This window comes from Serinus canaria, chromosome 12, assembly GCF_022539315.1.
Source record: "Serinus canaria isolate serCan28SL12 chromosome 12, serCan2020, whole genome shotgun sequence".
Taxonomy (NCBI): domain Eukaryota; kingdom Metazoa; phylum Chordata; class Aves; order Passeriformes; family Fringillidae; genus Serinus; species Serinus canaria.
This window is the reverse complement of record NC_066326.1, coordinates 92,912-119,472: the sequence shown is the minus strand read 5'-3', so window position 1 is coordinate 119,472 and position 26,561 is coordinate 92,912. Positions and strand designations below refer to the sequence as shown.

Here is a 26,561-nt window from a genome sequence, read left to right as displayed (position 1 = left end):
CCGACACACGTCAGCTGCTGCTTGCCCTTCTGCTCCTCACGGAGGGCTCCTGTCCTCATCCCGCAGGTCCTGCCGGGAGCGCGAGCTGCACCGACGGCTGCCCTCCTGACGGGACAACGACAACGGGCTGCCCTCCCCAGGGCTGCCCTCCTGACGGGACAACGGGCTGCTCTCCCCAGGGCTGCCCTCCTGACGGGACAACGGGCTGCCCTCCCCAGGGCTGCCCTCCTGACGGGACAACGGGCTGGTCTCCTCAGGGCTGCCCTCCTGACGGGACAACGGGCTGCTCTCCCCAGGGCTGCCCTCCTGACGGGACAACGGGCTGGTCTCCTCAGGGCTGCCCTCCCCAGGGCTGCCCTCCTCAGGGCTGCCCTCCCGACGACAGAACGGGCTGGCCCGAGGAGGCCTCTCCTCGGGCCGCAGTTCCTGCCCGGAAAGAGTGAGCTGTTCCCAGCCTTAGCTGAGAAAGGATTTTAGTGGTGGTCAGTTTCAAACGCACCTGCTGATAACAGGACTTTAGTGGTGGTCAGTTTCAAACGCACCTGCTAATAACAAGGACGTTTTAGCTCCTCCCATTGAGGATAGTTGCCTCAGAAGATAAAATGAGGCAGCTACAAAGCTGCCATGCAAAAAGAGGAGGGAAGAGACCCTGCAGAAATTAGTTCCTGCCCAGAACAGACTAAATTCCCTGAGGAACAGAGGTAAGATTTGCCGGGAGGGAACGAAGCGTGGAAGGAGAGGACCTCTGCAATGAATGTGTGGGCTGCAAGGGGCCAGAGCTCTCTCTCTGGCCAAGGAGGTGGCAGTAAAAGTACATAATGGACTAAGAGGGATCAAAACTCAGTGCATGCCATGTAGTATAAAATATAAATAGGGTTTGAGGTTATTCACGTGTTTTGAATGTTTGGGATAGATGGTACTGTAGAACTCAGTTGTTTGGGGTTTTATTAAGTTCTCATTTCAGTTGCTTAAAATTTTCTGGGCAATTTCAAGGTAAATTGTCAAAGCAGAACCAATATTTAGTACAGAAGAAATCAACAATTACAAGTGACTGATAAGGTTTTAACAGAACTGTTTGGTCTTGTTATTACCACATTCAATTTAAATCTCTCTTTTAAGTGTTAGCAGATGATTTTTAAAGTATGCCTTTGATTTGGGTTTGTACATGGCTGGGCACTGCAGAAGGAAGTGGGAGGTTTGCCTCATTTCTCCATGTTCACCTCCCTCAAGTGGGAGGTTTGCCCTCCGTGTTTGTCTCTTAGTAAAAGTGAGTTGGCTGTCCACTGTAGGTTTTGTTGATTGCAGAAAAAAATCACTACATGAAATCATAAAGGTTGGGAAAGACTTCCATGATCATCAAGTTCTACCTTTGACCTCATTCCACAATTCCCTGGAGTCTAGAAACTTTCTTGTCAAAATTTGATGAAAAGTGTTACCCAGGCTGAAGAATCACACAGCTTTTAATACACAGAAATTTGTATGTTATGTTCCTAAGTTACTCGTGGAATTAGACTAGTGTTTTTTCCCTTAGTATTTAAAGGAATACTTTTTCCCCTTACTGAATATTGTCTTCTTTCACCTTCAAAAGCAGTGATATTCACTTCATGTTGTTACAGGCAACATAGTTTTTACTGCTTTTGTAGCAAAGCAGCATGCAAATAGGAAAGCCTGGTTAGTAGTCATAGCTGTGTGATAAAAGCAGTAGAGAACCAGCTCAGGAAGGGTAGCAGTTCAAGGTCTTGACCAGCAGTGCTTGTGTAAGTGGTATAGGATCTTGCCATGTTGGTATTCTCCATCTCCAAATGACTTGTACTTTGATTTGAAGAAAAATGTAATAACTGTTTAAAAAACCAGATTTTTAACTAAGCATTTACGATAAATTAGGTATAAATGTTATTTGCAGATAATGACTAATAACCTTAATGGTTTTTAATAAATCAATTAATAAACAGAGGAACTCTGAAACAACAAATGGGAGAAGCTTGATCCCAGGTGTTGGCTGAGCAGCTCGTACATTGTGACTTAGTACTAAATTTTTTATCATATTTGTGAAGACATGGAACAAAATTTTTGTTTTGAAGGAGTAATACTAGCTATAAATTAGTAAGAGAAAACTGTGTAAGTAAATGTCAGGTAGTAAACTGAGTATACACCCTTATTTTAGCGTGTTAGCATTTTCTAAAAGATGATTACTGGGTTAGCTCTGAAATTAAAATTTCTGTCTCTGGCACTTAGCTTTGCTCAACTTCAGTTAACAGTAGGACTGAAATTGTGAGGACATTTTCTTTTCTTTTTTTTTTTTTTTTTCCTCTTTATGCCGCATTGAGACCATTTGTATCTGTAACTGAAGTCAAGGTGAAGTAAAGTAGGTGGGCTTTACAGAAGGTAAATCAGTGTGATTGAAACATGTCATCATACCAATTAGGTCTAAATCCTGTTTCTACCGGAAGGCCTCCAGTACCATCTTCTGGTTTGATGCTTTTTCTTATTTGTCAGAGAACTGTTTAATAGGCAAGTTAACTGTTAACAGTAACTGGAACTGCAAAGCTGGAATTAAAGAAGGTAATAATGGTGTAAAGGAAAAGCCTGTAGAACTGCAGTTATGTTATGCTCTTTTATTTCTCTACATTACTTAAACCAATGTATAATAGCACTGTATCTTATTTTTTACAACAAAATATTTTCATGTTCGTTTCCTGCTTCTAACTGAAAGCTTCATACAACAGTCACTACACATCAGCACCTAAATCTTCACCATATTGTCATTTGTAGTGAGTTTTGTTTTGTTTCAGAAAATGGTTAGAGATCTTGCTCTGTATTCAATGTTGTCATATTTTTCTTGTCAGTGCAAAATGTTTTCAAGGGGGGATAAACATTTATAGTGCATTGGTAGCAAAACCATGGCTCTTACATGAAACAAAGTTAACCTTGCTGTTCATCCATTAGCTAAAGAGTACAAAAGTTTTATTTTTCTTGTTCTTGGTTTCTATTTGCACATGATAATATATGCTTAATGAAATGGTCAGAGTCAGGTGTATTAAAAAAAAAAAAAAACCAAAATGACCTTTTTATTTAGTGGTAGATGTGTATTTGTTTCTTAAAGCTTGTTTATCCTGGTGAAAAACTGATCTACCTTACCATTTGGATATATATGATAGACCCTTAAAAATATGGAAAATTCTAAAAAATTTGTTAGGGTTAAAAATTCAGATGTCCATTAAATTCCTTGAAGAAAGGGGAAAAATAAAAGTAATAAAAATTCCCACCAATATAATTTAATGTAAGTAAATTCTTGAGCATGTTATTTTTATACAAAGATATATTTTAATCATAGATGTCATTCTGTTCCTCAGTTAAATATTATGACTGAGGACAAAACCACTGTATTGCAATGATTAGAACATCACTTCTTAATCTTCTTTATAAAAACTCCCACCCAAAACACTAAAAAACCCCACCACAAAAACAATAATCAAAACCACGACAACAACAAAACAAAACAAAAAAAACCCCTACACCAAACCAAAGCAACAAAAAGAACCCCACACAACAAAAAAAAAAACAAACCTAAAGCCCCACCCCCCAAACTCCAGAGATATATATCCTCAGCTGGTGTAAAACACCTCAGCAGTCTGACGTAGGACAGGTGTGGCCCCAGGAGTTTCAAATGACTCCAGCAGAGCAGGTTCAGACAAGAGCATTTTAGTCCACCCAGTATATGTCAAATGCTGTGCTGGTTATGTGGATCAATTTTTGAAGACTTTTTTGTAACAAGAACAGCAGAAACAACAGAAATTTTGAAAATAAAGATACAGTATTTAAATAGATGATAAAAATCTTAACACTACTAGGTAGATGTGTTAAATAAAAACTGTCCATAGTTCAATAATAAATTAAAAATAACCTTTGGGTTTGAGTCTGAAGTATTTAGAGAGATATAATTCAGCATCTGTCTCCGTAGAGTTACTGGAGTGCATTTCAAAGTACTGCAGTGATATGAAACCAAACCTTTAACATAAATTACATGGTGATTTGTGTGAAATTATAAATTGATAGTAGCTATGTTGGTTCATAGTCAGTGAAATGTTCGTAGACCAGGTAAATTGTGTTTTTCCTTCATTTTATGGGGAAGCAATTGAGCATATGTAGGGCATATTTTCATGCTGGTGCCTGTTAATGGACAAGTAATAAATCAGGTACAGAACTCCTTAGAAATACTAAGAAAATGAAGCTGTAGTTCAATAGAAAATGATAAAGTGCTTTAAATGATCATTTGTTGTTTACTGCATTGTTTCTCATGTCACAGTAGACATCAAAACCAACCCAATGAAATACAATAGTGCTCTGGAATAAGTAAAACTGAGTCTGTTACTTACTGTAGTCAATATTTCCATGTATTTTCTGGTCTTGATGTTAGACTTAGTTTACTGTGGGATCAGAAGAGAAGCTTATAGTACAGGCTGAACTTGATCACCATAAATAATCTCTGATCTTGATATTTTCATTTGCAACAATGTGTATGTGAGAAGGAGGAAGAAAAAGAGCAAGCTGGAAACAGTTCAGATCCAGTGTGTGTGGCCAGTAGGCCTGAAATACACTGTTCAGTTTTGTAAGTCAGAAGAGGGTTGCTGGAAATGTATAGAAATCTGAGAATTTATTCCAAGTTCATTTTGTGAAAGCTGCTATAATATGGATGCTTCTTCCATGGCTTCAATCCACCTAAAAAGTAGAGGAAAAAAAAAAAGGTACATACAAAATTTTTGTTTGCATTTTAAGAACATAAAGCATGAAGAAGAGACTGTATTTTCCATCCCAGCTCTAATGAGGAACAATAGTTCTGTGGTTAAAGCTCGGAGCTGAGTACTGGGACTCTTGCTTTCTAGTACAGTCTTGACCAGTCACTTATTGTAAAATCTCAAAACTAAGAAATAGGTAAATTTAACATATAAACTGGAAGTTTTTCTACAGTAATCACTTTTGACAGACTTCTAGCTATGACTCTTGAGGCTCAGTCCCTTCTTTACCTCCAGAAGGGAGCAAATTCTTCTTCCTGAAGGAACTGAAAAGCACCAGGTAGGTTTTTAATGTCAATTAGGCCAGTCACATGCAATCCGGCTTAATCAAAATTCTGAAAGCTGTTTGTTTCATCTGTTACAAAGGCATTCTGAAGTGAAGGAGGGGAAAATACCCACATAAGCTCACTGGCTAATGTGGAAGTCTATCCCCATACCTGTGTGCTGAATTGTTATCCTCTGCTCGGAAGCTATAAAAGAGCGTCTGCTTGTGGTAGAGATGAAAAACTGTATCCATGCTTCCTTCCTCCTTTTCTGGGGCAATGGTGAAACCCAACAAAGGCAAACTTTCTGTAGCAACTTTGTCCTGGAAGTGAAGAAGTGAACCAAAATGTAAAGAGAAAGCTTGTAACAGTTTGAGGGCTCTTTCTGAAAAGCAAATGATACAACCCCTCTGTGACAGTTCTGCAAAAGCAGTAGTGTGGATGTTCTGCTGGAGGCATGGCTTTTAACCCAAACAGGAGCAGTGCCTCTATACTGCACGTGTTTAATCCAGTCTGTGTCTTGAACACCAGCTCTCAAAGTCCAGTTCTTCATGATCATCCACATGGCCCTGAAGGTCAAATTAGCCATTCCTTTGATGGCTGCCTTTGACATTATGGTCCAGGAGGCAAAATTGAGATTACTAAGAGTACAGCAGCAGTTCTGAAAGCCTGAGACTCACTTCCAGTTATGTTTCTTTCAATCATTTTTATTTGCTGGCTGCAAGTAGTGGTTCTTTTGGTACCTTGTCATTTAGAAATCCGTTCTTTCTCAAGCTGCTCACGTGCTTTCCAAAAGGCTGCTTGGAAATTTCCTAGTTAGTAATGCAATTAATCGTTAATTTACTCTGAAGACACTTCCATGAATTTTGCTTGGCAGACATAGCTTTGTATGAGTAAAAAAAAAAAAAACGAGCCCTAATGAAATTGCAGTTTAGCTGTTACTTATAGCTGCAGTTTTGGTCACTATATTTAGGTAGATTATATGCGTATATTGCCTTTGCCTCTGCTTTCAGAAAGTAAATTGCAGCCTAGGTATGTAAAGTAACCAATTGTTGCTTTTTTCCTATTGCTGAACCAGAAAAAATCGCTTTTAAGGTTAAAAGAGAAAAGGCAATTGTGTTGGATACAGAATTTGATGCTAATGGTCTGAACTGCTGGCTTTCGCCATGAATCATTTTGTGACTCAATCTCCTCATCTGTTTAAAGGGAATAACATTGCTTCATGTAACCATCACAGGGGTGATGGTGATGAAGTTTAAACATCTGATGTTTGCAAAGTATTCTAAAGGCTTAAAATACCAAGCATTGCTTTGACAGGTTTTTGCATTCTATATCCTTTATTTGAGCAAAATGAATTTTTATGGTTCTGCTTATGAAATCTATCAATTATAACCAAACTTTATATCACACTTCAAGTTTATCAGTATTGCAGCTAATATATAATAAGAAAAGGGATAAAATACATAAAAATTATCTAGCTGATACCCAGCCTCCTTGACTGTAAGGAATAGCTTGCAGGCCAACACAGAAGGCATTGTTCTCACTTCTGCCTCCTGTCTTTCCCTGTTAGTGCTAGTTGGAGAAGCATGTCTTATTTATATTTGCCAAACAACAAGATTTTCCTCCCTACCCAAAATGGATCATAGTACTCTCTCTCTACAAAAAATATGTGACAGTTACTAAGTGCACCAGAGAACACCGAAGGATCTTGAAGTCTTTAGGTATAATTATGTATGTTAAGGTTTCCAGTGGTTGACAATTTATAATAGTATGAATAATAAGAAATCAAATAATGAAGGGCAGCATGTGACAAGTCCAGCTAGGACTGTGGCCAAGTCAGTCTGTTAGGACCAGGTCTCAGAAGCAGCTAGTTGGAAGAAATACCATTTATACCTTTCCCATTTACTGGTCTTCTGCCTGTAGGAAATAAAGAAGGAGTCTCAGAAAACTATTTCAAGACAGATTGCACAGTACCTCGTTTGCTATGTAGGTGTAGAGGACTTTGCCTTTGATAACAAACCAGCGTTTCTTCCAGTGTCTTTTGCCTCCCTTACATCTGCTGAGGTAACCACTGATGGTAGCTCCCTCTCCTGAGGCTGCCACCTGGAGCATGGTAGGAAATCAGGATTTGTAACAGTTAAATCTTTTCCCCTCTTGATTATGCATGTTTGCATCACACCAACCACTAAGTGAAACCTTAAAAGTATTGATACAGAAAAAAATATAAGCATGGTATTATGGTTCTTTTTTAACTGTTTGAATATTTATAGTTAAACTTAATTCTCAGTTACTCTAATGGAAAATATGCGGTTGAGTTATTATTGAGGTCAGTAAGATTACAGTTGTGTTCTGAAAAGCCAAACTTGTCACTTTTCCCACATCTGGTGGGTTTTGGGTGTTTTTCATATTTTAAAAGTACATGCTTCCAGAAGTGAATTACAGTCTTGTTGCTGAACACTTTTAAGACATAGGTGTGTATATAGGGCCTTGCTGTGTTTTTATAGTTAATAAATAATTTATGTTAATCACTTTGGTAATGACTTGGTTTCATTTTTGAAATAATATTTCTAAGAAGACTTGCTTCTCTTAGAGAAATATTTTGAGCTCTAAGGGCTTAATGTTCTTAAAAAATCCAGGTTTTGAGTAGAAGGAACTATCCACATGCACACATAGAATGCAGTGTACATCATTAGTTACAGCAGTAAACTGTTGTAGTATTGGATTTGGAAACAAAGGGCAGAGACTCAAAAGCAGCTTTCGTAACACTGATACAAGAGATGACTGAGAATTAATATAGCAGTGTTTTGCAGCAGAACAGAAAAATTCCAGGACATGGAGTAATGCTATTGTGAGATAGTTCATGTTAATAAAGATGTGCTGCTTCCCTGTGCATAGAAAGGTGATGCTTTTTAGCTCACGGGGTTGAAATTCTGCCTGCTAGTTCTTTTAGTACTCAATTTGTGTGTTTGGATTACATGCTTGTATCTTTGGCATAGTTTCATGAACAAACCTCAAGAAATTCCAGTGTCTCGACTGCACAATGAGTTCAGCAAGATGTTTGCACCCTAGTCTCTTTAATACAATGATAAATGCCCACAGAAATGGGAGTACCTTACTGTACTCAAGTTCAGTGCGCAGTTTAGCTGCCTAGAATCAATCATCAACGTGATTGGCACCTTGTTCCTGGAAAGAAAGCTAACACAATTGGAGAAATCATGTCCCCATTGAAATTGGTGGGAATTTTGTTTACATCGGTGAAGTCAAGATTTTACCCATTTGATTTGAAATAGTTTTGTTTGAGCTGGAGGGAAAGTGCCTGGTGAAACATGTATGCTCTTGAATTGACTGCCAAGGACTACTCACTAAGTCTATTTCCTAAGGAAGTGTTATTTTATTTCTCTTGAAATAGAGAAATAAAATAACACTTTAATCAAATCAAAGTAAGATTTCAGAAGTAAGGGTCTTCTTAAGAAAGTTAACTGATGAACAGTATATCGTGCTTTGTTAATCTGCCCTCTTGTTCTGTCTAGTACCTTGAAAGTGTTTTAGGCTTCGTAGGCTGATGAGCAACTTAAACTACCATACTCTCCCATTCAGTGGGCTCAAGACACTTCTGTGGTATCTTTAGAGCTCAGAGTATTTTTGTGAACACTACTGTGAAAAGTAAATAAAAAAAAAGAAATTGCATGATGAAAGTAAACCAAGGCATGTGCTGAGCCCACTGCACACAGTATAATTTAAAATCGTAGCTGCTGAAATATGAGCACACAGTTTCCTATAGTTCCTTGCCTTTCTCAGGCAGCTTGGTTCCTACCTCCATGAGAGCTGAAGGGATTTTCTTCTGTTTCTTAAAAGATGAATAATGAATATTGTGGAAAACAGAGGAGAAGGCACTGCTTGAACACCTGGATGAAGCTGGAGGGAAGCTCACACTTAGTGGCCGCTCTGCAAGAATAAGAAAATTCAGAAAGGGAAGGGGGAAATGGATAAGTTGGTATCATGTCTCTAGGGTAGAGACACGACACACTAATATAAATAACTAAGGAACATGTAATGCCTCCTCTCTACACAGTTTTTATTTTAGTCTTTCTTTCAAATCACCTTTTTAAGTCTGATGAGTGGGTTCCATGGCACCCTCAGTTAATGGTACTAACCTAAAGTTTCTTGAAAAAGCCTGCAAGAAAGCTGACAAAGCACAAAGCACAGCTTGTTTTCTTCTTATTTAAAATGAGCATTAAGCAAATGGCTTTGACATCTTTCTCGTTTATGTTCTGTAACACCTTTCCGGGATAGATTCACGAATGCCAACATTCTTTCTGTATGAACCATTCGTTCTCTTTGAATTGTACATGGGAGACAGGTATTCTGTATCTGAAAATTTCCATTAGGTCCATGTGTCTGAGTTCATATCTTCATGATTTCACTTCTGGCAACACATTATTTGAAAGCTCTTAGTAAAGCACAGCATTAGTTTAGCACAAATCTGAGTAACTGTTTCTGGACACACAATGGCTCGGAGATGCTTTTTTGGCTGTTGTGAAAGCATCTGTTTATGTGTTTTCTTGGCCAGTGTGAATTTCTTTAATCAGAAGGGAAAAACGAAACTTCATCTGTCCATGCCTTTTTTTCCTGGCAATGTAGTAAGCTCTTAGAGGCTGCCTACGTGAGTAGTTGTGCAAGTAAATTATTTCCTGTTCACTCTCTGTTCATATACCAGTAACCCCTGTCCCCCTTTTGTCTTTTATTTGGATGTGTACTTAAATCAGAAGAGACTTAGTAGGATAATAAAACAAACTTCTAGATAGACAGTAGCTCTTCTGCTTTGAATTAACACTTTCATCTGTAACTAGATAAACTCGCCTTCTAGAACAGCTCTTAGGGACTTCGCACTTAGCCTTGGTATTTCTTTTTGTAAAAGCTACAGCATGGATGAGGACGTGAAGAAGCACAAAGACGTGTTTTATTTTAATGGATAATTAATTAGAAATGACAAGTAGTAGTTTTCACCTATAATGAATAAAATAGTTCAGTTAGGAAGAACCTACAACAATCTAATCCAATTGTTTGACCAATTAAGGGTTGCCCAAACATTAAAACATGTTATTAAGGGCATTATTTAAATGTCTCTTAAACACTGAGAGGCAGGGGGTATAGACCACCTCTCCAGAAAGCCTGTTCCAATGTTTGGCCACCCTCTGGTAAAATAAAGGTTTCCTCATGTCAAGTCAGAACCTTCCCTACTGAAGTGCTGAGCCTTTCTCATGTGTCTTGTTACTGGAGCAGAGGGAGAAGAGATCAGCACCACTGTTTCTATGTCCCCTCCTCAGGAAGCTGCAGAGAGCAATGAGGTCACCTTCAGACTCCTTATCTTCAAAGGAGGCAAACTCAGTCCTCAGCTGCTCCTTGTAGGACATTGCTTTTATCATTACTCTGGTTTATCTAAAGGCCAGAGGAGGTCTCAGAGAACTGGCTTATAATCATAGAATCCCAGAATGGTTTGAGTTGGAAGAGACCTTAAGCTTCATCTCATTCCATCCCCTGTCATGGGCAGGGATGCCTTTCACTACACCAGGTGGCTCTAAGGTCCATCCAATCTGGCCTGGAACACTTGCAAGGGACAGGGCAGCTGCACCTTCTCCAGGAAACCTGTGCCAATGCCTCATCACCCTGTGAGCAAAGAATTTCTTCTGTCATGCTAACCTAAGTTTTTGCTGTTCCACTCTGAAAAAACAGTTTGCTAAACTTGATTTTATGGCTCACTAAACAGTTTTAGCTGCTATAGAGCCTGGCTCTCCCAGAACCTCAGTACACATGCCTCAAACTTGAAATGAGGAGTACTATTTAACAAAACACAATATAGAAGGCAGGTCCTAAATCATCCCCATAATACAGGCAGGAAACAGATTTGTCAGTTTTGTCAAGAATGAAGGAATCTTACCTCTTTTCTTAAGTTCCACATAGCAGCTATCACAGACTTTGGCGGCTTGATCTTTGAGGTACTTCATAGGGTACTTGTTTCTTGAACAATTTCGACATACAATCTGTTTCAGCAAGAGGAGAGGCACATAAATACAATGTAAGTTTATAGATATGCACATACAAAACAAATCCCCTGAGCTGGCTGGGAGAGGAAGTTGGATAGTGGACCAAACATGACTCTTTCCTGAATCTGGGGCAGTCAGGAAATGCCTGCTGATTTAAATGTGATTGCTGTAGCTTTACACTGTGGCAAGCCAAGCAGAACTGGTGACTGTATTTGGTTGCACGCCATTGCTGTGTCCTTCTCTCCAGGAGCTTACACCTTCCTGCCACTGAATCACAGAAAGACCACTTTAATACGACTTCTGTTTTTGTAGCTTTGTTAGTAACATTGTTTTCATAAACAAGCTTGTGTGCTCCTCCAAACCCTGTGTATGTACAGATTGATTTTCTCAGTGGAATTAGGAAAAAAGATTAAGTTAAATGCTTTTTTATCCTATTAAAAATTGCTGGTGGTTTTATTAAAATAAAATTTAAAACCAGGTTAAAAGACAGCAGTGGTTTGAAACAGGACTGCAAGTTTATGTATACAGGCAGATCTCTTTAGTCAGAGGTCAAGAGATAAAACCAAGAAAGCTTATAGATCCCCTGAGCTTTAGGGCAAAAGGCAACAGCTCTTTGGAGCACAGAGGAAACCTTCCCTTCAGTCATTGATCAAACCATGCTCTGCTGCTGACTTTCTTCGCTTTCCATGGAAGATCATTTTGCCAGCTGTTATCAGGGACAGAACATGGAGTAGTTGTGCTACTGCTCTGGTCCAGAACAGAGCCTGTATTTTTAGTCTTTTCTTCATTGTCTCTAGAACTAGCTGTGTGTTAGATAAAAGGGCTGTACTCAACAACAATTATCCTGTTAGCCTTTAGGAGGTAATTTGACCTTAAGGCAAGGTTACTGTTATTCCTAAGTAGAATTAGAAACCTTACTAGCTAATTTAGCAAAGCCCTCACTGGTTCTGTGAGAAGTCGAATGTTGCTACAAATTTTCAGGTTACAGCTGCCAGTGTCCTAGACATGTGAATAAAACCCTCCTGAGAAGCTTGTACAGCTCTTACCTTCCCGCAGGCATGGCAATGATGTCGCCTCAAAGTGAGGGTAAAGTCACAGCCGCAGTTCATGCACATCATGACATGGGACACGGGCACCAGTGTAGGAGGCCTCTCACCCAAGGGTATTCCAAGCCTTTCCCTTAGCTTAAAATCAAAGAAGAATAAATGAGGAAGCATCCACATTTCCTAAATCCACTTAGTCAGCCCTGTTGCATCTCATTTCAGTCTACCTTCACCTGCTAAGATCCCCACATTTTCTCATTCTTAATGCACTTCTATAAAGGGTATACAGCTGCTTCAGCATTGAAAGATTAGCACACACTGCTGTTAAAGCCAGTCACAAAAAGTAAAAATCCACGTAAATCTATTTTTGGTAAGGCCCTTACACTCTTCCACATCAGAAAAGTGTCTGACTAATTGCATATGAAAATTGCAGGTAGGAAGATGACCTAAAAGCATCTTTTTTGTAAGCAGCTTTTGAAATAACATCCAAAAAAAAAACTCTACAACCTTCAATTGAAAAAGCACCTGAGCTCTTTGCCATTACACCTTGGGACAGCTGTGTGATAAGGGAACGGAGGATAAAGAAAACTTCTGCCAACAACAGGATCTCAACATAGACAAATCAAATTCTTCCAAGTTTCAAATCAAGTTTCTCCATGCACACATTTGAGCTTATACCAGAGGCAGAAATGCAAAATAAATTGTTTCATTTGTTGAAAAAGGATTTGGTTTATATTACTATACTGACTAATTTCAGATTTTTTTTTCTGTTAAGTATTTAAAAGTAGATTTGATACAGGTCAGAAAAAAAAGAGCCTGATTTGGTTTTGAATTAATTTTTTACTTTGAGGTCTTAAAAAATTAATTTATAGAATGGTTGAATTTGGAAAGGAACTCTGAAGGTCACCTGGTTCAACCACTCTGCTCAGGCAAAACCACATAGTGGCAGGTGGCAAGAACTGTGTATGGGTGTCTTCTGAACATCTCCAAGGATGGAGACTCCGCAACCTCTTCAGGCAACCCTGGGTGCCAGTGCTCAGTCGTCCTCAGGGTGAAAAAGTGTTTGCTGCTGTTTTGACAAAATCTCCTGTTTCAGTTTGTGGCCACTGCCTCTAGTCCTGTCACTGGACACCACTGAGAAGAGCCTGGCTTCTTATTCTTTGTGCCCTCCAGGTATTTATACAGTAAATGCTCCCTGAGCCTTCTCTTCTCCTGGCTGAACAGTCCCAGCTTTCTCAGCCTTTTCTCCTATCTGAAATGCTCCAGTCCATTATCAGCTTTGCTGCCCTTTCTTGACTCTTCCCAAGGTTTCCATGTGTCATACTGAGGAGCCCAGCATTGGACACAGCACTCCAGATGTGGCCTCCCCAGCACTCTTTCGTATTTAGTAAAACTGGGGCTCTATGTAATCTAAAATAGCTTTTTTACTTTTTATCAGATGCAGGTTTTGCCTCCTTAACTGGGAGTAGAATAACTGAAAATAATCAGATAATAATATGCATAATTGCACTGGCATAATTTCAATATTGCTTGTGGGGTTTGCACTGATAGTGACTTTATTGTGTACATGATATTAGTGTAATTAATGGGTAGTGGGTTTTTTTTAATCTATGAAGTTTGTAGCTATTTTAAATAAATCCAAAATAAGTACTTGTTCATTGTTTAGGACAAAACAATCTTCCTCCAGAAGAATTAAGCAAAGGCCACAGAGTATGGAGTGCGATTAATATTTCAGAGGTGGCCCATGAGCTGTGATGAGTTTCATTGTTCAAGCTTGGCATCTTATTTAAATAAAAATAGAATGTATGGCTACTAGGAACTCCATACAACCCTCCTCCTTTTGTGTCTCTATCTTTCTCTCCCTTCCCTTTTCAAGCATTGAAAGTTTTGGCCTCCTTTTACCTCCACGCTACTGTGGAAAGTCGAAGTCTTGTGAGCTTTGCAGTCATCTGGGATGTGTTTGGTGATGCAGCTGTACCAGTCATCCCTTTCTGAGCATGAGCTGGGGAATGAAATACAGCAGAGCAGTCAATGCCATGTACAGCAGGGACTGAAACAAACTGATCAGAGGAGACAAGTTTCACTTCATGAGTGTTTGCTTTTCCCCACTCCTGCACTGAACTTACAATTTTCTGACCAGGAACAAAATTGACTGTTGGACATACTCAGAGTGATGATTAGTGTAGCTCCATGCTTAGGACTGTGACTGAGAAGGAACCAAATGCCCAGAAAATTTTTCAAAGTAGTCTCTGGCTTTGCTATAAGCTGCTCAATCCTAGATCACACAGGACAATATGAAGTCTCTTTTTGTCCTGTCTTTTTGTCCTTGTCTGCCCTATCTTTTAGGCACTCTAGTGCATAGAGTGTTGGCATATATGGGTTGCTCAAAGCAAGCATGTTTATGCTCATCTCTACAGTGGGCTGCTTAGCTGAATTGCGTATTGGGAAATGCAGAAGTGTATCGCCCATGGTAGAGGTGTGAATGATCCAATTTTCCTTTAGCTTCTTCACAGACAGCCTCCAGTCTCCTGGAACAGAAGAAGCTAGGATAGCAATTAGTGAAGGAAGCTGGGTGTTCCCTGGAGTTGCAGTTACCCGTGGAGGCCAGTAATTCTCCAGACTGGCCCCTAGATGCCTCCTGTGGACAAGGCAACCCAGCGAGCACTTTGCATTTGCCTGCTAGTCCAGCTATCCCCAAAAACCAGCAGGGTGGGTTCCTGTTATTTTACAGATGCATTTGCTCTGTTACAGCTGTGAGGTATCCTGCCTGTTTTAGCTGTTTTTTCTGCTGTGACTTCAAACTGTGCACTTCCTGTTCATCTAAAACTCTGCACAGCTCTAGTGGTTTCTAGCCTCAGTCACCAGAGAGAATGCAACTGAGTGTGGTCTCCCCTTTCCAGATCATACCAGCCATTCACATTAAAGCTACCTACTAGACTTTGTTGTAAAAACTAGCAGTGGCATCATTGCCAGCTGTTGTTCAGCTGTGATTTCCTCACACTGTCCTCATGAAGACCACCAAACAAGACATATGAGAACAATTTGTGGTTTGTGGTCTTAAAAAAAAAAAAAGACACAAAAAGAGAGGAAATTCCAGATTTCCAGATATTCTTGATGATCTTTGACTTGGCATCCGTCTGCACTATAAGCATAAGCCCTTGTCTGACAAACATCAGCCTGTGCAAAATTCAACAAGCCTGGAGCAGGAACTCTGAGCTGGTGTATGTACTACAAATTGGGTAGCTTCCTCTGGAAGCCAAGGAGCTATGTTACAGGAGATCACCTCTGTCAAGAGTCACACTAGTAGTCCTAGAATCCCAGAACGGTTTGGGTTGGAAGAGACCTTAGAAATCATCTCATGCCATGGGCAGGGACACCTTTCCCTAGACCAGGCTGCTCAGAGCTCTATTTAGCCTAGTCAGTCCTTATTACTACCAAAGTTACCACCTGTCAAATTACACTTTCTAAGAAATCTGAAGATGTCTGTATCTTCCAGACAAATAACGTCCACTGCCTAGAAAACACTAAAAAAAGTCCCAATTTTCCTGATTTAAACATTTGTCTTGCTAATTCTTTAATGGAAATGCTCTTCACTTGAGAATTAAGATATGATTAACAAAACCCAAAAGAAACACAAAGGAAATCATGGCCCAAACAGCGGTGGAAATACAAGCCACTTTAGGAAAGACAGGTAAGAAGGACAACATGCTAGCAAAAGCCTGATATCTAACTGGCCCCTTAAGCCTCTTTTCCGCTCAACTAAAAATATCTAGGAAGTAATTACAGGTTTTTAGTGACTAAATGTGGGAATAACACTCATATGCTTATAAGTAAGATCAATTATGTCAATTTGCATAGACTTGTTCTTAATTAGATATTTGACTGGTTGCATGGAGGCTCAGCAGAGTTTTTGCTGAACCTCTGACACTCAGAGAAAGTCAGCCCTTGATCCACCATTGCCACATTTGGTCCTTGCGGGATTTTTTGGCTACATCTTCTGTGCAGAGCTATCATTTATCCATGTCAGCTCATATATTCATCATTAAGGAAACAGAAAGAGAGGGGGTCAAGTTGCGACTGCATTTCACTAGACAGCAGGGGACCTCCACAGAACAAAGAAATTGGACCAGGATGGGATTTTGTCAGAGTGCTACCACTATCTCTGTAAATTAGCCTTTCAGGAGGTAATACTGACTGTGTTCTCCTAATATTTTCTCTGGTATTTTATATAAGCACCACAGAGTTAGACCTGTGTCCAAGATTAATATTTTTGAAATGCAAATAAAGATATAAGAGTATATGAGCCTTCTCCATAAAGGTGATGTGCATTAATCTGTTAGCAGCTCCCTGCTAAACTGATAACATGGCTCTTCAGGTGAATGAGCCATTTTCAGCAGGAAATGCAAAGACTTTACAATGCTATCTGCTCATACAGCCATGCTGACTTCTGAGCTTTGGTCATCCTTGGTCTACTGCCTTTAGTCCCTAGCATTCATGCTGTATTTACTCAGTTCATTCACCTTGTCTCATACAAATATAAAGGCTCTGGGGTTTTCACTTTGGTTGTCAACCACTGGCCTATAGTACAGCTTGCAGCCCCTCAGTGTGAACAGTAAAATATACAGTCTTTAGGGATACTTTAAGCCTTCTGCACTTTTCTGTCTTTGGTGCGTCTTTTGGTGAGTGTAACAGGCCGAGGATGTTGTGCAATGGAGTCAGGAGAGCCTGCTGGCTACTGGCTCACTGATATCTCATTACCTCTGCCAGCCAGCAGAAAAAGGAGGAGGAATAACTGGTTTTGGGTGACTTACAGCAGATTGGTCACAGAATGAGCAGCACAAGGAGAGGGAAGGGGCTCTATCCCAGCCTCTGTCTGTCTGTTATCAGAAGGATAACCTTAATCTCAGGTGCTAGTTCTATCTACAAACAAACACAGCTCACAGTTGCCTCACATACTTTGTTTATCCTAACTAAGCATGGACTTGGTATGAGTACAAAAGGCAAAGAAACATCCTAATAATACAAGCAGTGCATCCCAAACTGCTCACTAGGTATGACAACTTCAGTTGGTCTGGGGAAAGGGGACTTGCAACAGAATTTTCCCTCTATAATACAGAAGGATGGTACACATCTTGCTTTTATAATTGGCAGGTAATTCATAATTATTGTGAGTATATTTTGAGGATTGTGAAGAGTGTGGAGGTCTATGGAAATATCAGATGTGGTTATGGTTCTAAAAAGGAAATGGACCAAAAGACTTTAACGGGTAGCTGAGCACTCCCCACAGATAGTAAGTGCTCTGGGAAGGATGAGAGCTCTGAATCCTGATTCTGAGTAAGAAAGTGCCATCCCTGTCTTTCTCTGGCACTGTTTAATTTAGGAAGTTGGCTGTGTTTCTTGGTATTCTGTTGCATGCTGTAGCTGCAGACTGATGATGGGAAAGTCAGTACTTAAAAGCACTGAAGACCTTGTTATTTGGAAGAATTAATTTTAATACCGCTGTAGTGTGCTATATCTTTTGTAATAAACTGCATGTAGAAAACAAACCAGTTACCTTTCTGCTATGGCTGTACGTAAATTAATGGGATAGTTTTGGGCTAGAACCATGAAAAATACAGTACACTGCTATCTTCTGACCAGAAACTGATCTACAACCTCTTTTTGGCACTGGCTTGGGATCCTAGGACAGAGATCTTGACTCCCAGTTGCAATCAATACTAGCAGTATACAAGCTCATTAGTGAAATTCCTTTTATTAGAAAAACCCATGAGGTTGCCAGTAAGGTTCAATTTTGGCTTTGACACTTAAGCACTATTAAATACTTTTATATCTGTTGCATGGTATTACCTAATTACTATTTTCTCCAGGAGTTTTGCAGCCCTAGAGGTATGAGGTAACAAGGGAACTTATAAAAGGGAGATATAACAGACTCCTAGGGTCACAGGGAAATAATGTGAAAGATAATGGAAAGTACCCAGGCTTCTTCTTTCTTTTCTCTTTAAGGTCTTATCCAGACTCAACTTGTAGTCTTTAGGGAGCATATCAATTGAATTAGTTACAGTTTATGAGCCTTGCATTTATAATGAATGTTGAATGTTGTTGTTGCATAATCAAGTACTCAGACATTGTCTGTCACCAATAGGAGACTGAAAAACACTAGTTAAAAAAGAATGAGACACTATCTTAGTCTTGGGTACTGGTTGGACTAACCTAGAGATACAGCTCTAGAAAATAATGCCCTCTGCCATGGACATTTGGGAACAGTACCTTGCTGACAGGGTCAGGCAACGCTCATCATATTCAATCTTCAAGATGTTTTGGGCTTTCTCTATCACTGGGCGACTGACCTAGAAACAAATGCCGTGAACATGAATGTGGACATGAGTTAAACTGTCTATAATCAGTACACCACACAAGTCTCAGTGCATGTGACCTCTTATATCCCTACTGTTTCATATTTCAATGCAAAAAGATGGGCATTAGGGTTTTTTGTATTGCTGTTTAATGAGGTATGAACTCTATTTCAATATGATGGTGTGCTAAAGGGAAAAAATAACATAATCCAGCCTATAAGAATTGAGCATCTGTGAGGGTTCAGTTTTAATATGACAAACTTAGGAGATGTTTAGTTCTGCCAAGTGTCAGAGCATTTTGGTCTATGCTTGTAATGAACAGAAATCACTTTTTTTCTGACATGTGGGCATTATACAGTGAAGCACTTCAGTTCAGTGAATGCCTGCCCAACTTAAAAGCTACAGCTCAGCTACAATCTTTTCCCCACCATGGAGTATATTAATAGCCAGCTAATAGCCAGTGAGGAGAAACATACGTTCATCATTTCATACATTTTTATTAACAAGCATCATTATGCTAGTGACAAAGTGTTTCAAATCTACTTCAGTAAGAACCTGCTCCACAACTCCTTTTCACTAAACAGTAGAATATTTTGGCAATTCCTAGGAATTTCTGGGATCCCTAAATTAGTTTTAAACTCTCAGGTCCCTGGCGTGATCGACCCCTGCCACATTTTCACAACACCCTAAACTTCCTATGTCATTCCACTGAAATTAATGATTAGTAATTCTCATCCTGTGTGTTTTCTAGATCATCAGACTCTTGACTTGTCACTTCAAATCCTCTTTCACATAAATACAACTTGGAATATTAGTTATAGAACAGTTATGAAGGTCCAATAGACCACTTTGGTCCAATGTTTCCTGTTGCATAGGTTCTGGTGCCAATGAATACTTAGGGAAAGAGTGTGAAGACACCTTAATTGTGTTTGCAATTTATAAATTTATTGAAGAAGAAGTTGGTTTCATATCACTGCATGAAATTATGGGGAAAAGTGTAGTGGGAACAAAGTTGGCTAATTGCTTTTTGAATGATTAATGCTTTTGATGAAAACAGTTAAAAGGCACATGAAAACCAGCCATGTGTAAATTTTGAGTAGCAGGAGTTTAAAACCAGGCAGACTGAGCTCTAGTGAGTATATTGAAGGGAACAAGAATGCATTGGCTGGAGACAAAAGGAGATAATAAATCTTTTCTGTTTCCTGTTTCATGTTTAGAGGGTAACTGATTTTGGCTTGTATTATTTATGCAGTCTGTATTTTTATGCAGTCTGAATAAGGCTGTCATACTAAGTCACAGACTTAGAGATAATCTTTTTATGTTTGTTTTCTACTGTTTTTCCTTCTGTCTCCTGTAGGAGACAAGGGCATGCCCTGATAACAGGTCCGTCCCCTCTTTCCCCTTGCTTGATATGAAACATAAACCAGCAAAGCACCAGCAGTTCCCTATAAAACTTTAATTCAAGCTTTTAATAGAGGTGAAGCATTACCTTCATGCCTGACACAGCCCAAGTGTTTTTCAGTCGGTATTTGCCATCCTTCTGGGGATACGTGTACAGCAGAACATCATTCATCTACATGAAAAGAAACAAAATCAATAATTTGCAATATGGCTTTCGGGCTTGCCCATTCTCCTGGGGAGTATACCTGGAACAAGCTGTAACTTGATGAACTGCTGGGACTGTTACCTAACCCAAACCCTTTCCTAATATCCAGCATAACCCTCTTCTAACAGCTTCATGCTGTTCCCTTGGATCCTGTCACAGAGAGCAGAGACTGGTGCTGCTCCTCTACTGCCCCTCCTGAGGGAGCTGCAGACCATGATCAGGTCTGACCTCAGTTCTCTTCTCCAGGCTGAACAATTCAAATGGCCTCAGCCACTCCTTGCATGGCTTCTTCTTCAGATTCTTACCCATCTGTGTTCCTCCTTTGGATGCTCTCTAACAGTGTTAGCTCCTTTTGCTGTGGTGCCCAAAACTGCTTACAGTACTCCAGGTGAGGCTGCCCCAGTGCAGAGCAGAGCAGTCCCTTCCCTCACCCAGCCGGTGATGCTGACCCTGATGCGCCCCTGGACACGGCTGGCCCTCTTGGCTGCCAGGGCACAGCTGACTCATACTCAGCTTTTGCTGACCAGGACCCACAGGTCCCTTTTCACAGTGCTGCTCTCCAGCACCTCATTGCCTGGTCTACACTAAAGGTTGGCCCCTTCCCAGCACTAGTCCTTGTTAAACTTCATATGGTTGATGATTACTTATCTTACTAATTCATCAAGATTTCTCTGCAAGGCCTCTCTGCCCTCGAGGAAGCTGACAGCTCCTCCCAGTTTAGCGTGATCAGCAAACTTACTTCTTATCCCTTCGAGTCTTGCATCCCTGTTGTTCATGAATATATTAAACAGCTCTGGCTCCAAAATGGGCCCTGCAGCACCTGGGCACTAAACCAAAGGAAGTGAACTCCTGAGAGAGATTTTCAGGATCCTGACATAGTCTGCTATGAGGCTTCTTGAATAGCAAACTCAATTTTTAAAATGTATTTTAAAAGTTACACATTTCTTTAAAAACCTGCTTATTTTTTTTATTACTCTTGATAAAGGATGACACTATGGTGCACACCATTAGCATGACAACTTTGATTAATATCCCAAGATTTTACTAAATGTTACTTTTCTTTTATTTGCCTTTTTTTCCCTCCTTTTTTTCTCCCCTATTTAGCAGTAGGCTGTGATTTGGAGGTCTTACGAGCTACAACTTGACACAGTGCAATCATGACAAATATTTCAAAGCTTGTGAAGCAAGGCACACATATTCATGAAGAAAGAAAGGGTTTGCACTCACTGCTGTTTCCTTTGCAAAGATCTTAGTGATGGCCATATGAATGGTATGGACAGAATTAGTGTTAGTACCAGTGGTTTCATGCTTCCTCCTGCTTCAACTGTCCACTGTTCCCTCAAGCAGTGAGGACTGGCTGATGATAAAAGCTGATCTTGCAGCCTCTCAGAAATCTGTGGTAGAGGAGATGGACTGCTAGAACCCTGTGGGAAGTTCCCACAAGTCCTTGGGCTTCAGACACAATTCTTGTTTGCCAGAACACTTTTAATAATTCGGATTTCCAGACTGCTCAGAGTTTGATATTGGAGCACATACCCTTTTTCTGCACAGAGAAAGAAGGATATGTCTCATCCTTTATTCCCTTTTTTCCTGTCGCTACTTTCCTTCCCCCCCGCCCGGTTCTTTTTAGAATTCTCTCTGTTGTGACAGGTACCCAGAGTCTGTGCAAGTTTTCTAACCTACAGTGTTCAAGTTGATTGATCCAAACAAATTTAAGCCCTGCTAAACTGCTGGCATCCATATGTGATATACACTCTGTCTAAAAGCTTCTACTGCATGTTTGGTTTTTCTGAATGTTTTAAAGGCTAGCTAATTATGAACCCTGCCTTCTTCTATTCAAGTCTGAGTTAAACATGCCCTGAGTGTCAGTGGACCGGTCTGAATGCGTGCTGGAGCTGTGTTTTTCAAGCTGCGACTCCAAAAATCTCCTATACTCCAACCTTGCCAGATACAGCATTAAACAGTCTCCCATTTGATAGCAGCTTCCTGCAATCCATTTTCAAAACAAGTGGTCTTTGTAGAGAAATTCTTAGAAGGGTGAGATAAGAGACAGGCTCTGAGTTGCAAAGTCTTGTGGTGAGGGGCAGTTAGGGGACCTGCCAGTTTCAGCAGCCCATACTGTGCTGCACAGAGGCCACAACATCCTTGTAAACAGAGACTGGACTCAGGAAACAGACACACAGCAAAACTCACAAAACATCCTGCCAGGAAACACCAGATTCAACAATACCATCAGCCTGCAAAAAACTGCCAGCTCGAGTAACATTTTGATACACACAACATACACCTGCAGAAACATTTGAAATTTGTCTTTACACTGTCATGCACATATGTGCTGTGCACAGACATACAGTGCTCCTTAGGGGCAGATATACATTCAGAGCACACCATTAAAGCACACTTTGAAAGCACAGGCCAAGTACAAGTCTGGCACACACCCAAGTTTTACAGCCTAATCTAGCTACAACTTCAGTTTGATGGGCTCATCTCCTGGGATGAGTAGGGATTAAGTTCTCAGGGTTATCCTTCAGTGTGTACTCTTGTTCTGAAATTCTCTCCAGGTCCTGGTCTTGATTTAGCTTCAGTCAGAGCAACTTTGCTACTAAGAACTTCAGAAAATGCTATTCTTGTAAAAATCTCCTTGGGATAGTGAAGGTAAATATACTTATTCCATCAAAGCCAAGCTACATCTTCTACATGTTATCTGATCTTTTTGAGTCACTGCTGACGTGTGAAGCATTAAAAAGGAGTTCTGAAAGGTATTTTTGTTAATACACAAACCTGAGTTTTGCAAGTGGCTTCAAAGGATTACAATATGGTCCTTAGAAGATAAAGGCTTTAAATAAATGTCAGTTTTAAGAGACAATGGTTAGGAAATTATTCTAGTCTTGTGGTTTTTTCATGGGTTTTTCTTCCACAGAAATCACTGAACCTGAAGATAGATATTTGCCAATAAGTTTCAAGTAATTTCAATGATCCAGTCACCCTCTCCTTGCCCCTTGAAGATCCAATACAGGAAGCCCAAAGTAATTGCAACTTCAGTGTGTTAGATCAGGAAAGAAGCTGGGTTTATGTGTCTCTTGGTTCTTGAAAGTGACCATTATGACTAGCTCCACCCCATTCTTGTGCATGACAGCACATTTGGTCACAATTTGCCTTGCTGACTGAAAGGAAGAAAAAACCCACTGTTTCTGGATAGCAAGAGCTTCTATTAATAAGACATTGGCTACTGTAATGTCTCCAGCTGTCAAGAGACACTTCTCTCTGCAGTTAACATCTGAACTTTCCCCAGGAAATAGTTCCTAAACTAGAGAGTGCCAGAAAGTAATTTCTGTGCTTGTTCTGTTCCAGTAATTTTGGCCTCTTGTGGCTTAGGACCTTCAAGCTGGTACAACCATTTTGGATGACTTGAAATTCATATAAGTTTATCCCAGGTTTAAATTACTTTCCTCTCAGCGTTTATTATCAACCTGATTTCTGATCTTTCTTTAAAATTCTCTGTATCAGTTACAACAGCTAAGTTTGTAGCACTTCAGTTTTTGCTCTAGTAATGGGTTATGATGGCAGCAACAAACACATTGGAAGACTAAAGGGTAGCGATGTCTTAGAATTTTGTCCCAGCTTTAGCCACAATTCCAAAGTAATTTTGAAGACTGGCAGAGGCAAGTGCTTCAGATGAGAGGTCAGTAGGAATGTAACTATCATCTGTTATTAAGTGGTTATCGGTAGACTTCAGAGTTACTGCTGCTGAGAACATTGTTTCTTAAGGCCATCTCCTGGAGTTTCTGGCTTAGACTTTTTCCTGTGACTGCAACAGAGTCACGATTTTGACATTTATTGTACTTGTTACAGTCCGTTGAGGATGACTCTGTAAAACAGAACTGCAGCTAACTCGCATTCGAAGATTCACGTGGAATCCATAATTTTCAGTACGTAAAAGTCTGAATTTTTACAGAAACCACTGAAACCATCAAAAAAAGTGCAGCACCAGCACTTCATCCCATTCCATCTGATCTTTGATTGTGATGGGCAATATGTGATTGAGGAGGGAAGGAAGCTTGTGCATACACTCATGCCCAAATAGGAGTTACAGCTAAGAGGGAGAAATATAAAGGATTAATGCAAAATATATGGCTTCTGTAATAAGTCATCTCTCCTTCCAATGATCCCATGGTGAAAAGCTGTCTGCACTTAAAGGCAACAGCAAATACTTATTCCAGGCATATATAACATTTATTTTAAAATTAACTCTGCAAGCAGTATTGTAATCTTAATAGCATCAGTAATTCTCAGTACTTCATGTCTTTTTTCTGGGAGGGAGCTCTAAAGAATTCTTCAAATATTAACAGGTAGGCAGATAACAAAGTCATAAGACACAGGCAAGTATCATAATCCCCTTAATATTGAAAAGTGCACAAAAATACATGTGGTTACAAAATACACTACCTGAAAAGTTGAGAACAGAGCTCAGGAGCCTGGAGTCTCAGATACTCCCTAACTGCTCAGTGGAGTGTGTGATGCAAAATAGAAAGCATAAGTGTTCATAGCAGATCTCCAAAACAGGGGGGGTTTATCTGTTTTGATTTGCAAATACTTGTAGGAGGGTTATGGACCCTTGTAAAGGGTATTCTAGCCAAGTGATGGAAGGTCCATTTTTCCTAATTTTCCTAGAAGAATGTTGCAAAGTGTCACTGAAAACAGTTGTTCTAATCCACGCTAAGGTGGAGGTGTATGTTTAGAGGAACAATGCTGAGGCAATGCACAAAATTATCAGGTAATTTACATATATGTGGACAGCAGGAGCTAAAAGCAAGTACTTCAGCTTCAAAGATCTCTCCCAAGTGTGACCAAAGGAAGTTTTCAGATACCTTAGCAGTAGGGTATTCTCTCTTGCTCCTGATTAAATCTTCAAAGGTCTTAGGACTTTCAAGTGTGTAGCTTAATTCCTGAAAGTTTTCAGGAGTTCTCATATTTCTCATCCACTTGAAAACTTGCACTTCCTTGCAGAATTATGTCCTGGTGAAGGCTGTATATAACTGGCACAACCGGAGGGTTGCACAGCGCGTATTCCTGTCTGCAGGGCCAATGGGATGTGTGAAATGTCTACAGCCCTGTTAGCAACAGGAACTAACTCACTACATCACTGTTGATAGTTAAATGACTTGCGGCCTAAAATCTCCCAGGCTTCAGGGTTGCATAAATGCGTGGAAAGATATGAGAGAAACAGTAAAAATATTAAAAAATCTTACCAAGAACAAATGTCGAGGATGCCTGGTTTTGCCAGAGACTTTCATCAGCGTTCCCTCTTTAACAAAGATCTGAAGGAGAAAACAGCAGATTGTAATCCTGAGATTTCATTCTGAATCTTTCTGAGAAAAAAGAGCATTTCTCCTAGGGAAGGAGCTACTCCAACACCATTCATCAGTACAAGAAGACATAGAGAGCCTCAACACTTATTTCTAGCCTTACTCCTTTTATGATCTGGCTTACTCTTTGCCTGGGTTAGCTCTGCTACCCTTCATGGCTTGCACTTGTGTCAGTACAAAATGGGTTGGAAACCCGCTTGTCCTCAGCCCATTCTTTCTGCACTGTGGACTGTGCTAATAGGTGATTGTCACAGATTGAAAGCTAACATGTAATGAGCTTTAGAAAATAATTCTTGTCTTTACAAGTCCTCTAAAATAGGCAGACCAATGAGAAAAGCTGAAACCTTGGGTTTTAGTATGCTACACCATCTTAACTATGCCTCCATATATAATTTGCTTAATTTTGCAAGCACAGTATTTTTCAGTCCATCATGTTACTAAGTGTGTAGGTAGGACGGTGTATGTAAAACCAGCTAAACCAGCACACTAGAACTTCATTGCAGTAATGTTTGAAAAAGCCTGCCATAACTAACTGAACTACATCAGTGGATTAACAGTCACCTGCTCTTTTCAGGTGGAGAACAGAATCTAATGTACTTCTTCACTCTAGAATAGTTTATAACCAAAGAGACAAATCCTGTAAAATCTTTGTGCTGGGCTTTGCAGAATTTGTTAAGCATTACCTAGTAAGAACAAGTGAGAATACTGATGTTAGAGAGAAAAATATTTGCAGTATTTGGCTGATGAGTATTCTTACGCAATGAGTATGCATGCTTTGGAAATTGCTTTATGAATTTTGTTAAAGATATTGGTGGACTGAAGGAAAATTCAGAGTTGCAGAACTCAGGAAAGAAATCTTTTGAAGCACAGAAGCAGGTTGGAGCTGAGGGAACTGGACAGATTTGAAAGTCAGAAGAAGAAATTTGCATTTGATAGCAAGACACTGTACACTCTCTCATGTTTCTGTTGATGTGTTGCTTAAAAACAACATCTTATATTAAAAGCACCATAGGGGAATGGTGAAAATATAAAATTGAAAAAAATTAATTGCCCTAATTTAAGGTTCTTAGCTGGCTGTATAAAGCACAGAGGC

General features: G+C 39.9%; 1 protein-coding gene across 1 annotated transcript in view; it reads right to left on the bottom strand.

The window, feature by feature from the left end:
- Positions 1 to 2,595: 2,595 nt before the first annotated feature.
- FGD5 (FYVE, RhoGEF and PH domain containing 5) overlaps positions 2,596 to 26,561 on the bottom strand; it is a 75,754-nt gene continuing 51,788 nt past the window's right edge. Inside the window, exons 12-21 of the mRNA XM_018924469.3 lie at positions 25,352 to 25,420; positions 19,986 to 20,069; positions 18,411 to 18,490; positions 14,046 to 14,145; positions 12,147 to 12,284; positions 10,995 to 11,097; positions 8,871 to 9,001; positions 7,031 to 7,159; positions 5,231 to 5,379; positions 2,596 to 4,719 (exon numbers count right to left, since the gene is read on the bottom strand). Of these exons, the coding sequence (XP_018780014.3) occupies positions 4,683 to 4,719; positions 5,231 to 5,379; positions 7,031 to 7,159; positions 8,871 to 9,001; positions 10,995 to 11,097; positions 12,147 to 12,284; positions 14,046 to 14,145; positions 18,411 to 18,490; positions 19,986 to 20,069; positions 25,352 to 25,420 (1,020 nt within the window). The 3' untranslated portion in view covers positions 2,596 to 4,682. The remainder of the gene's footprint in view (positions 4,720 to 5,230; positions 5,380 to 7,030; positions 7,160 to 8,870; positions 9,002 to 10,994; positions 11,098 to 12,146; positions 12,285 to 14,045; positions 14,146 to 18,410; positions 18,491 to 19,985; positions 20,070 to 25,351; positions 25,421 to 26,561) is intronic.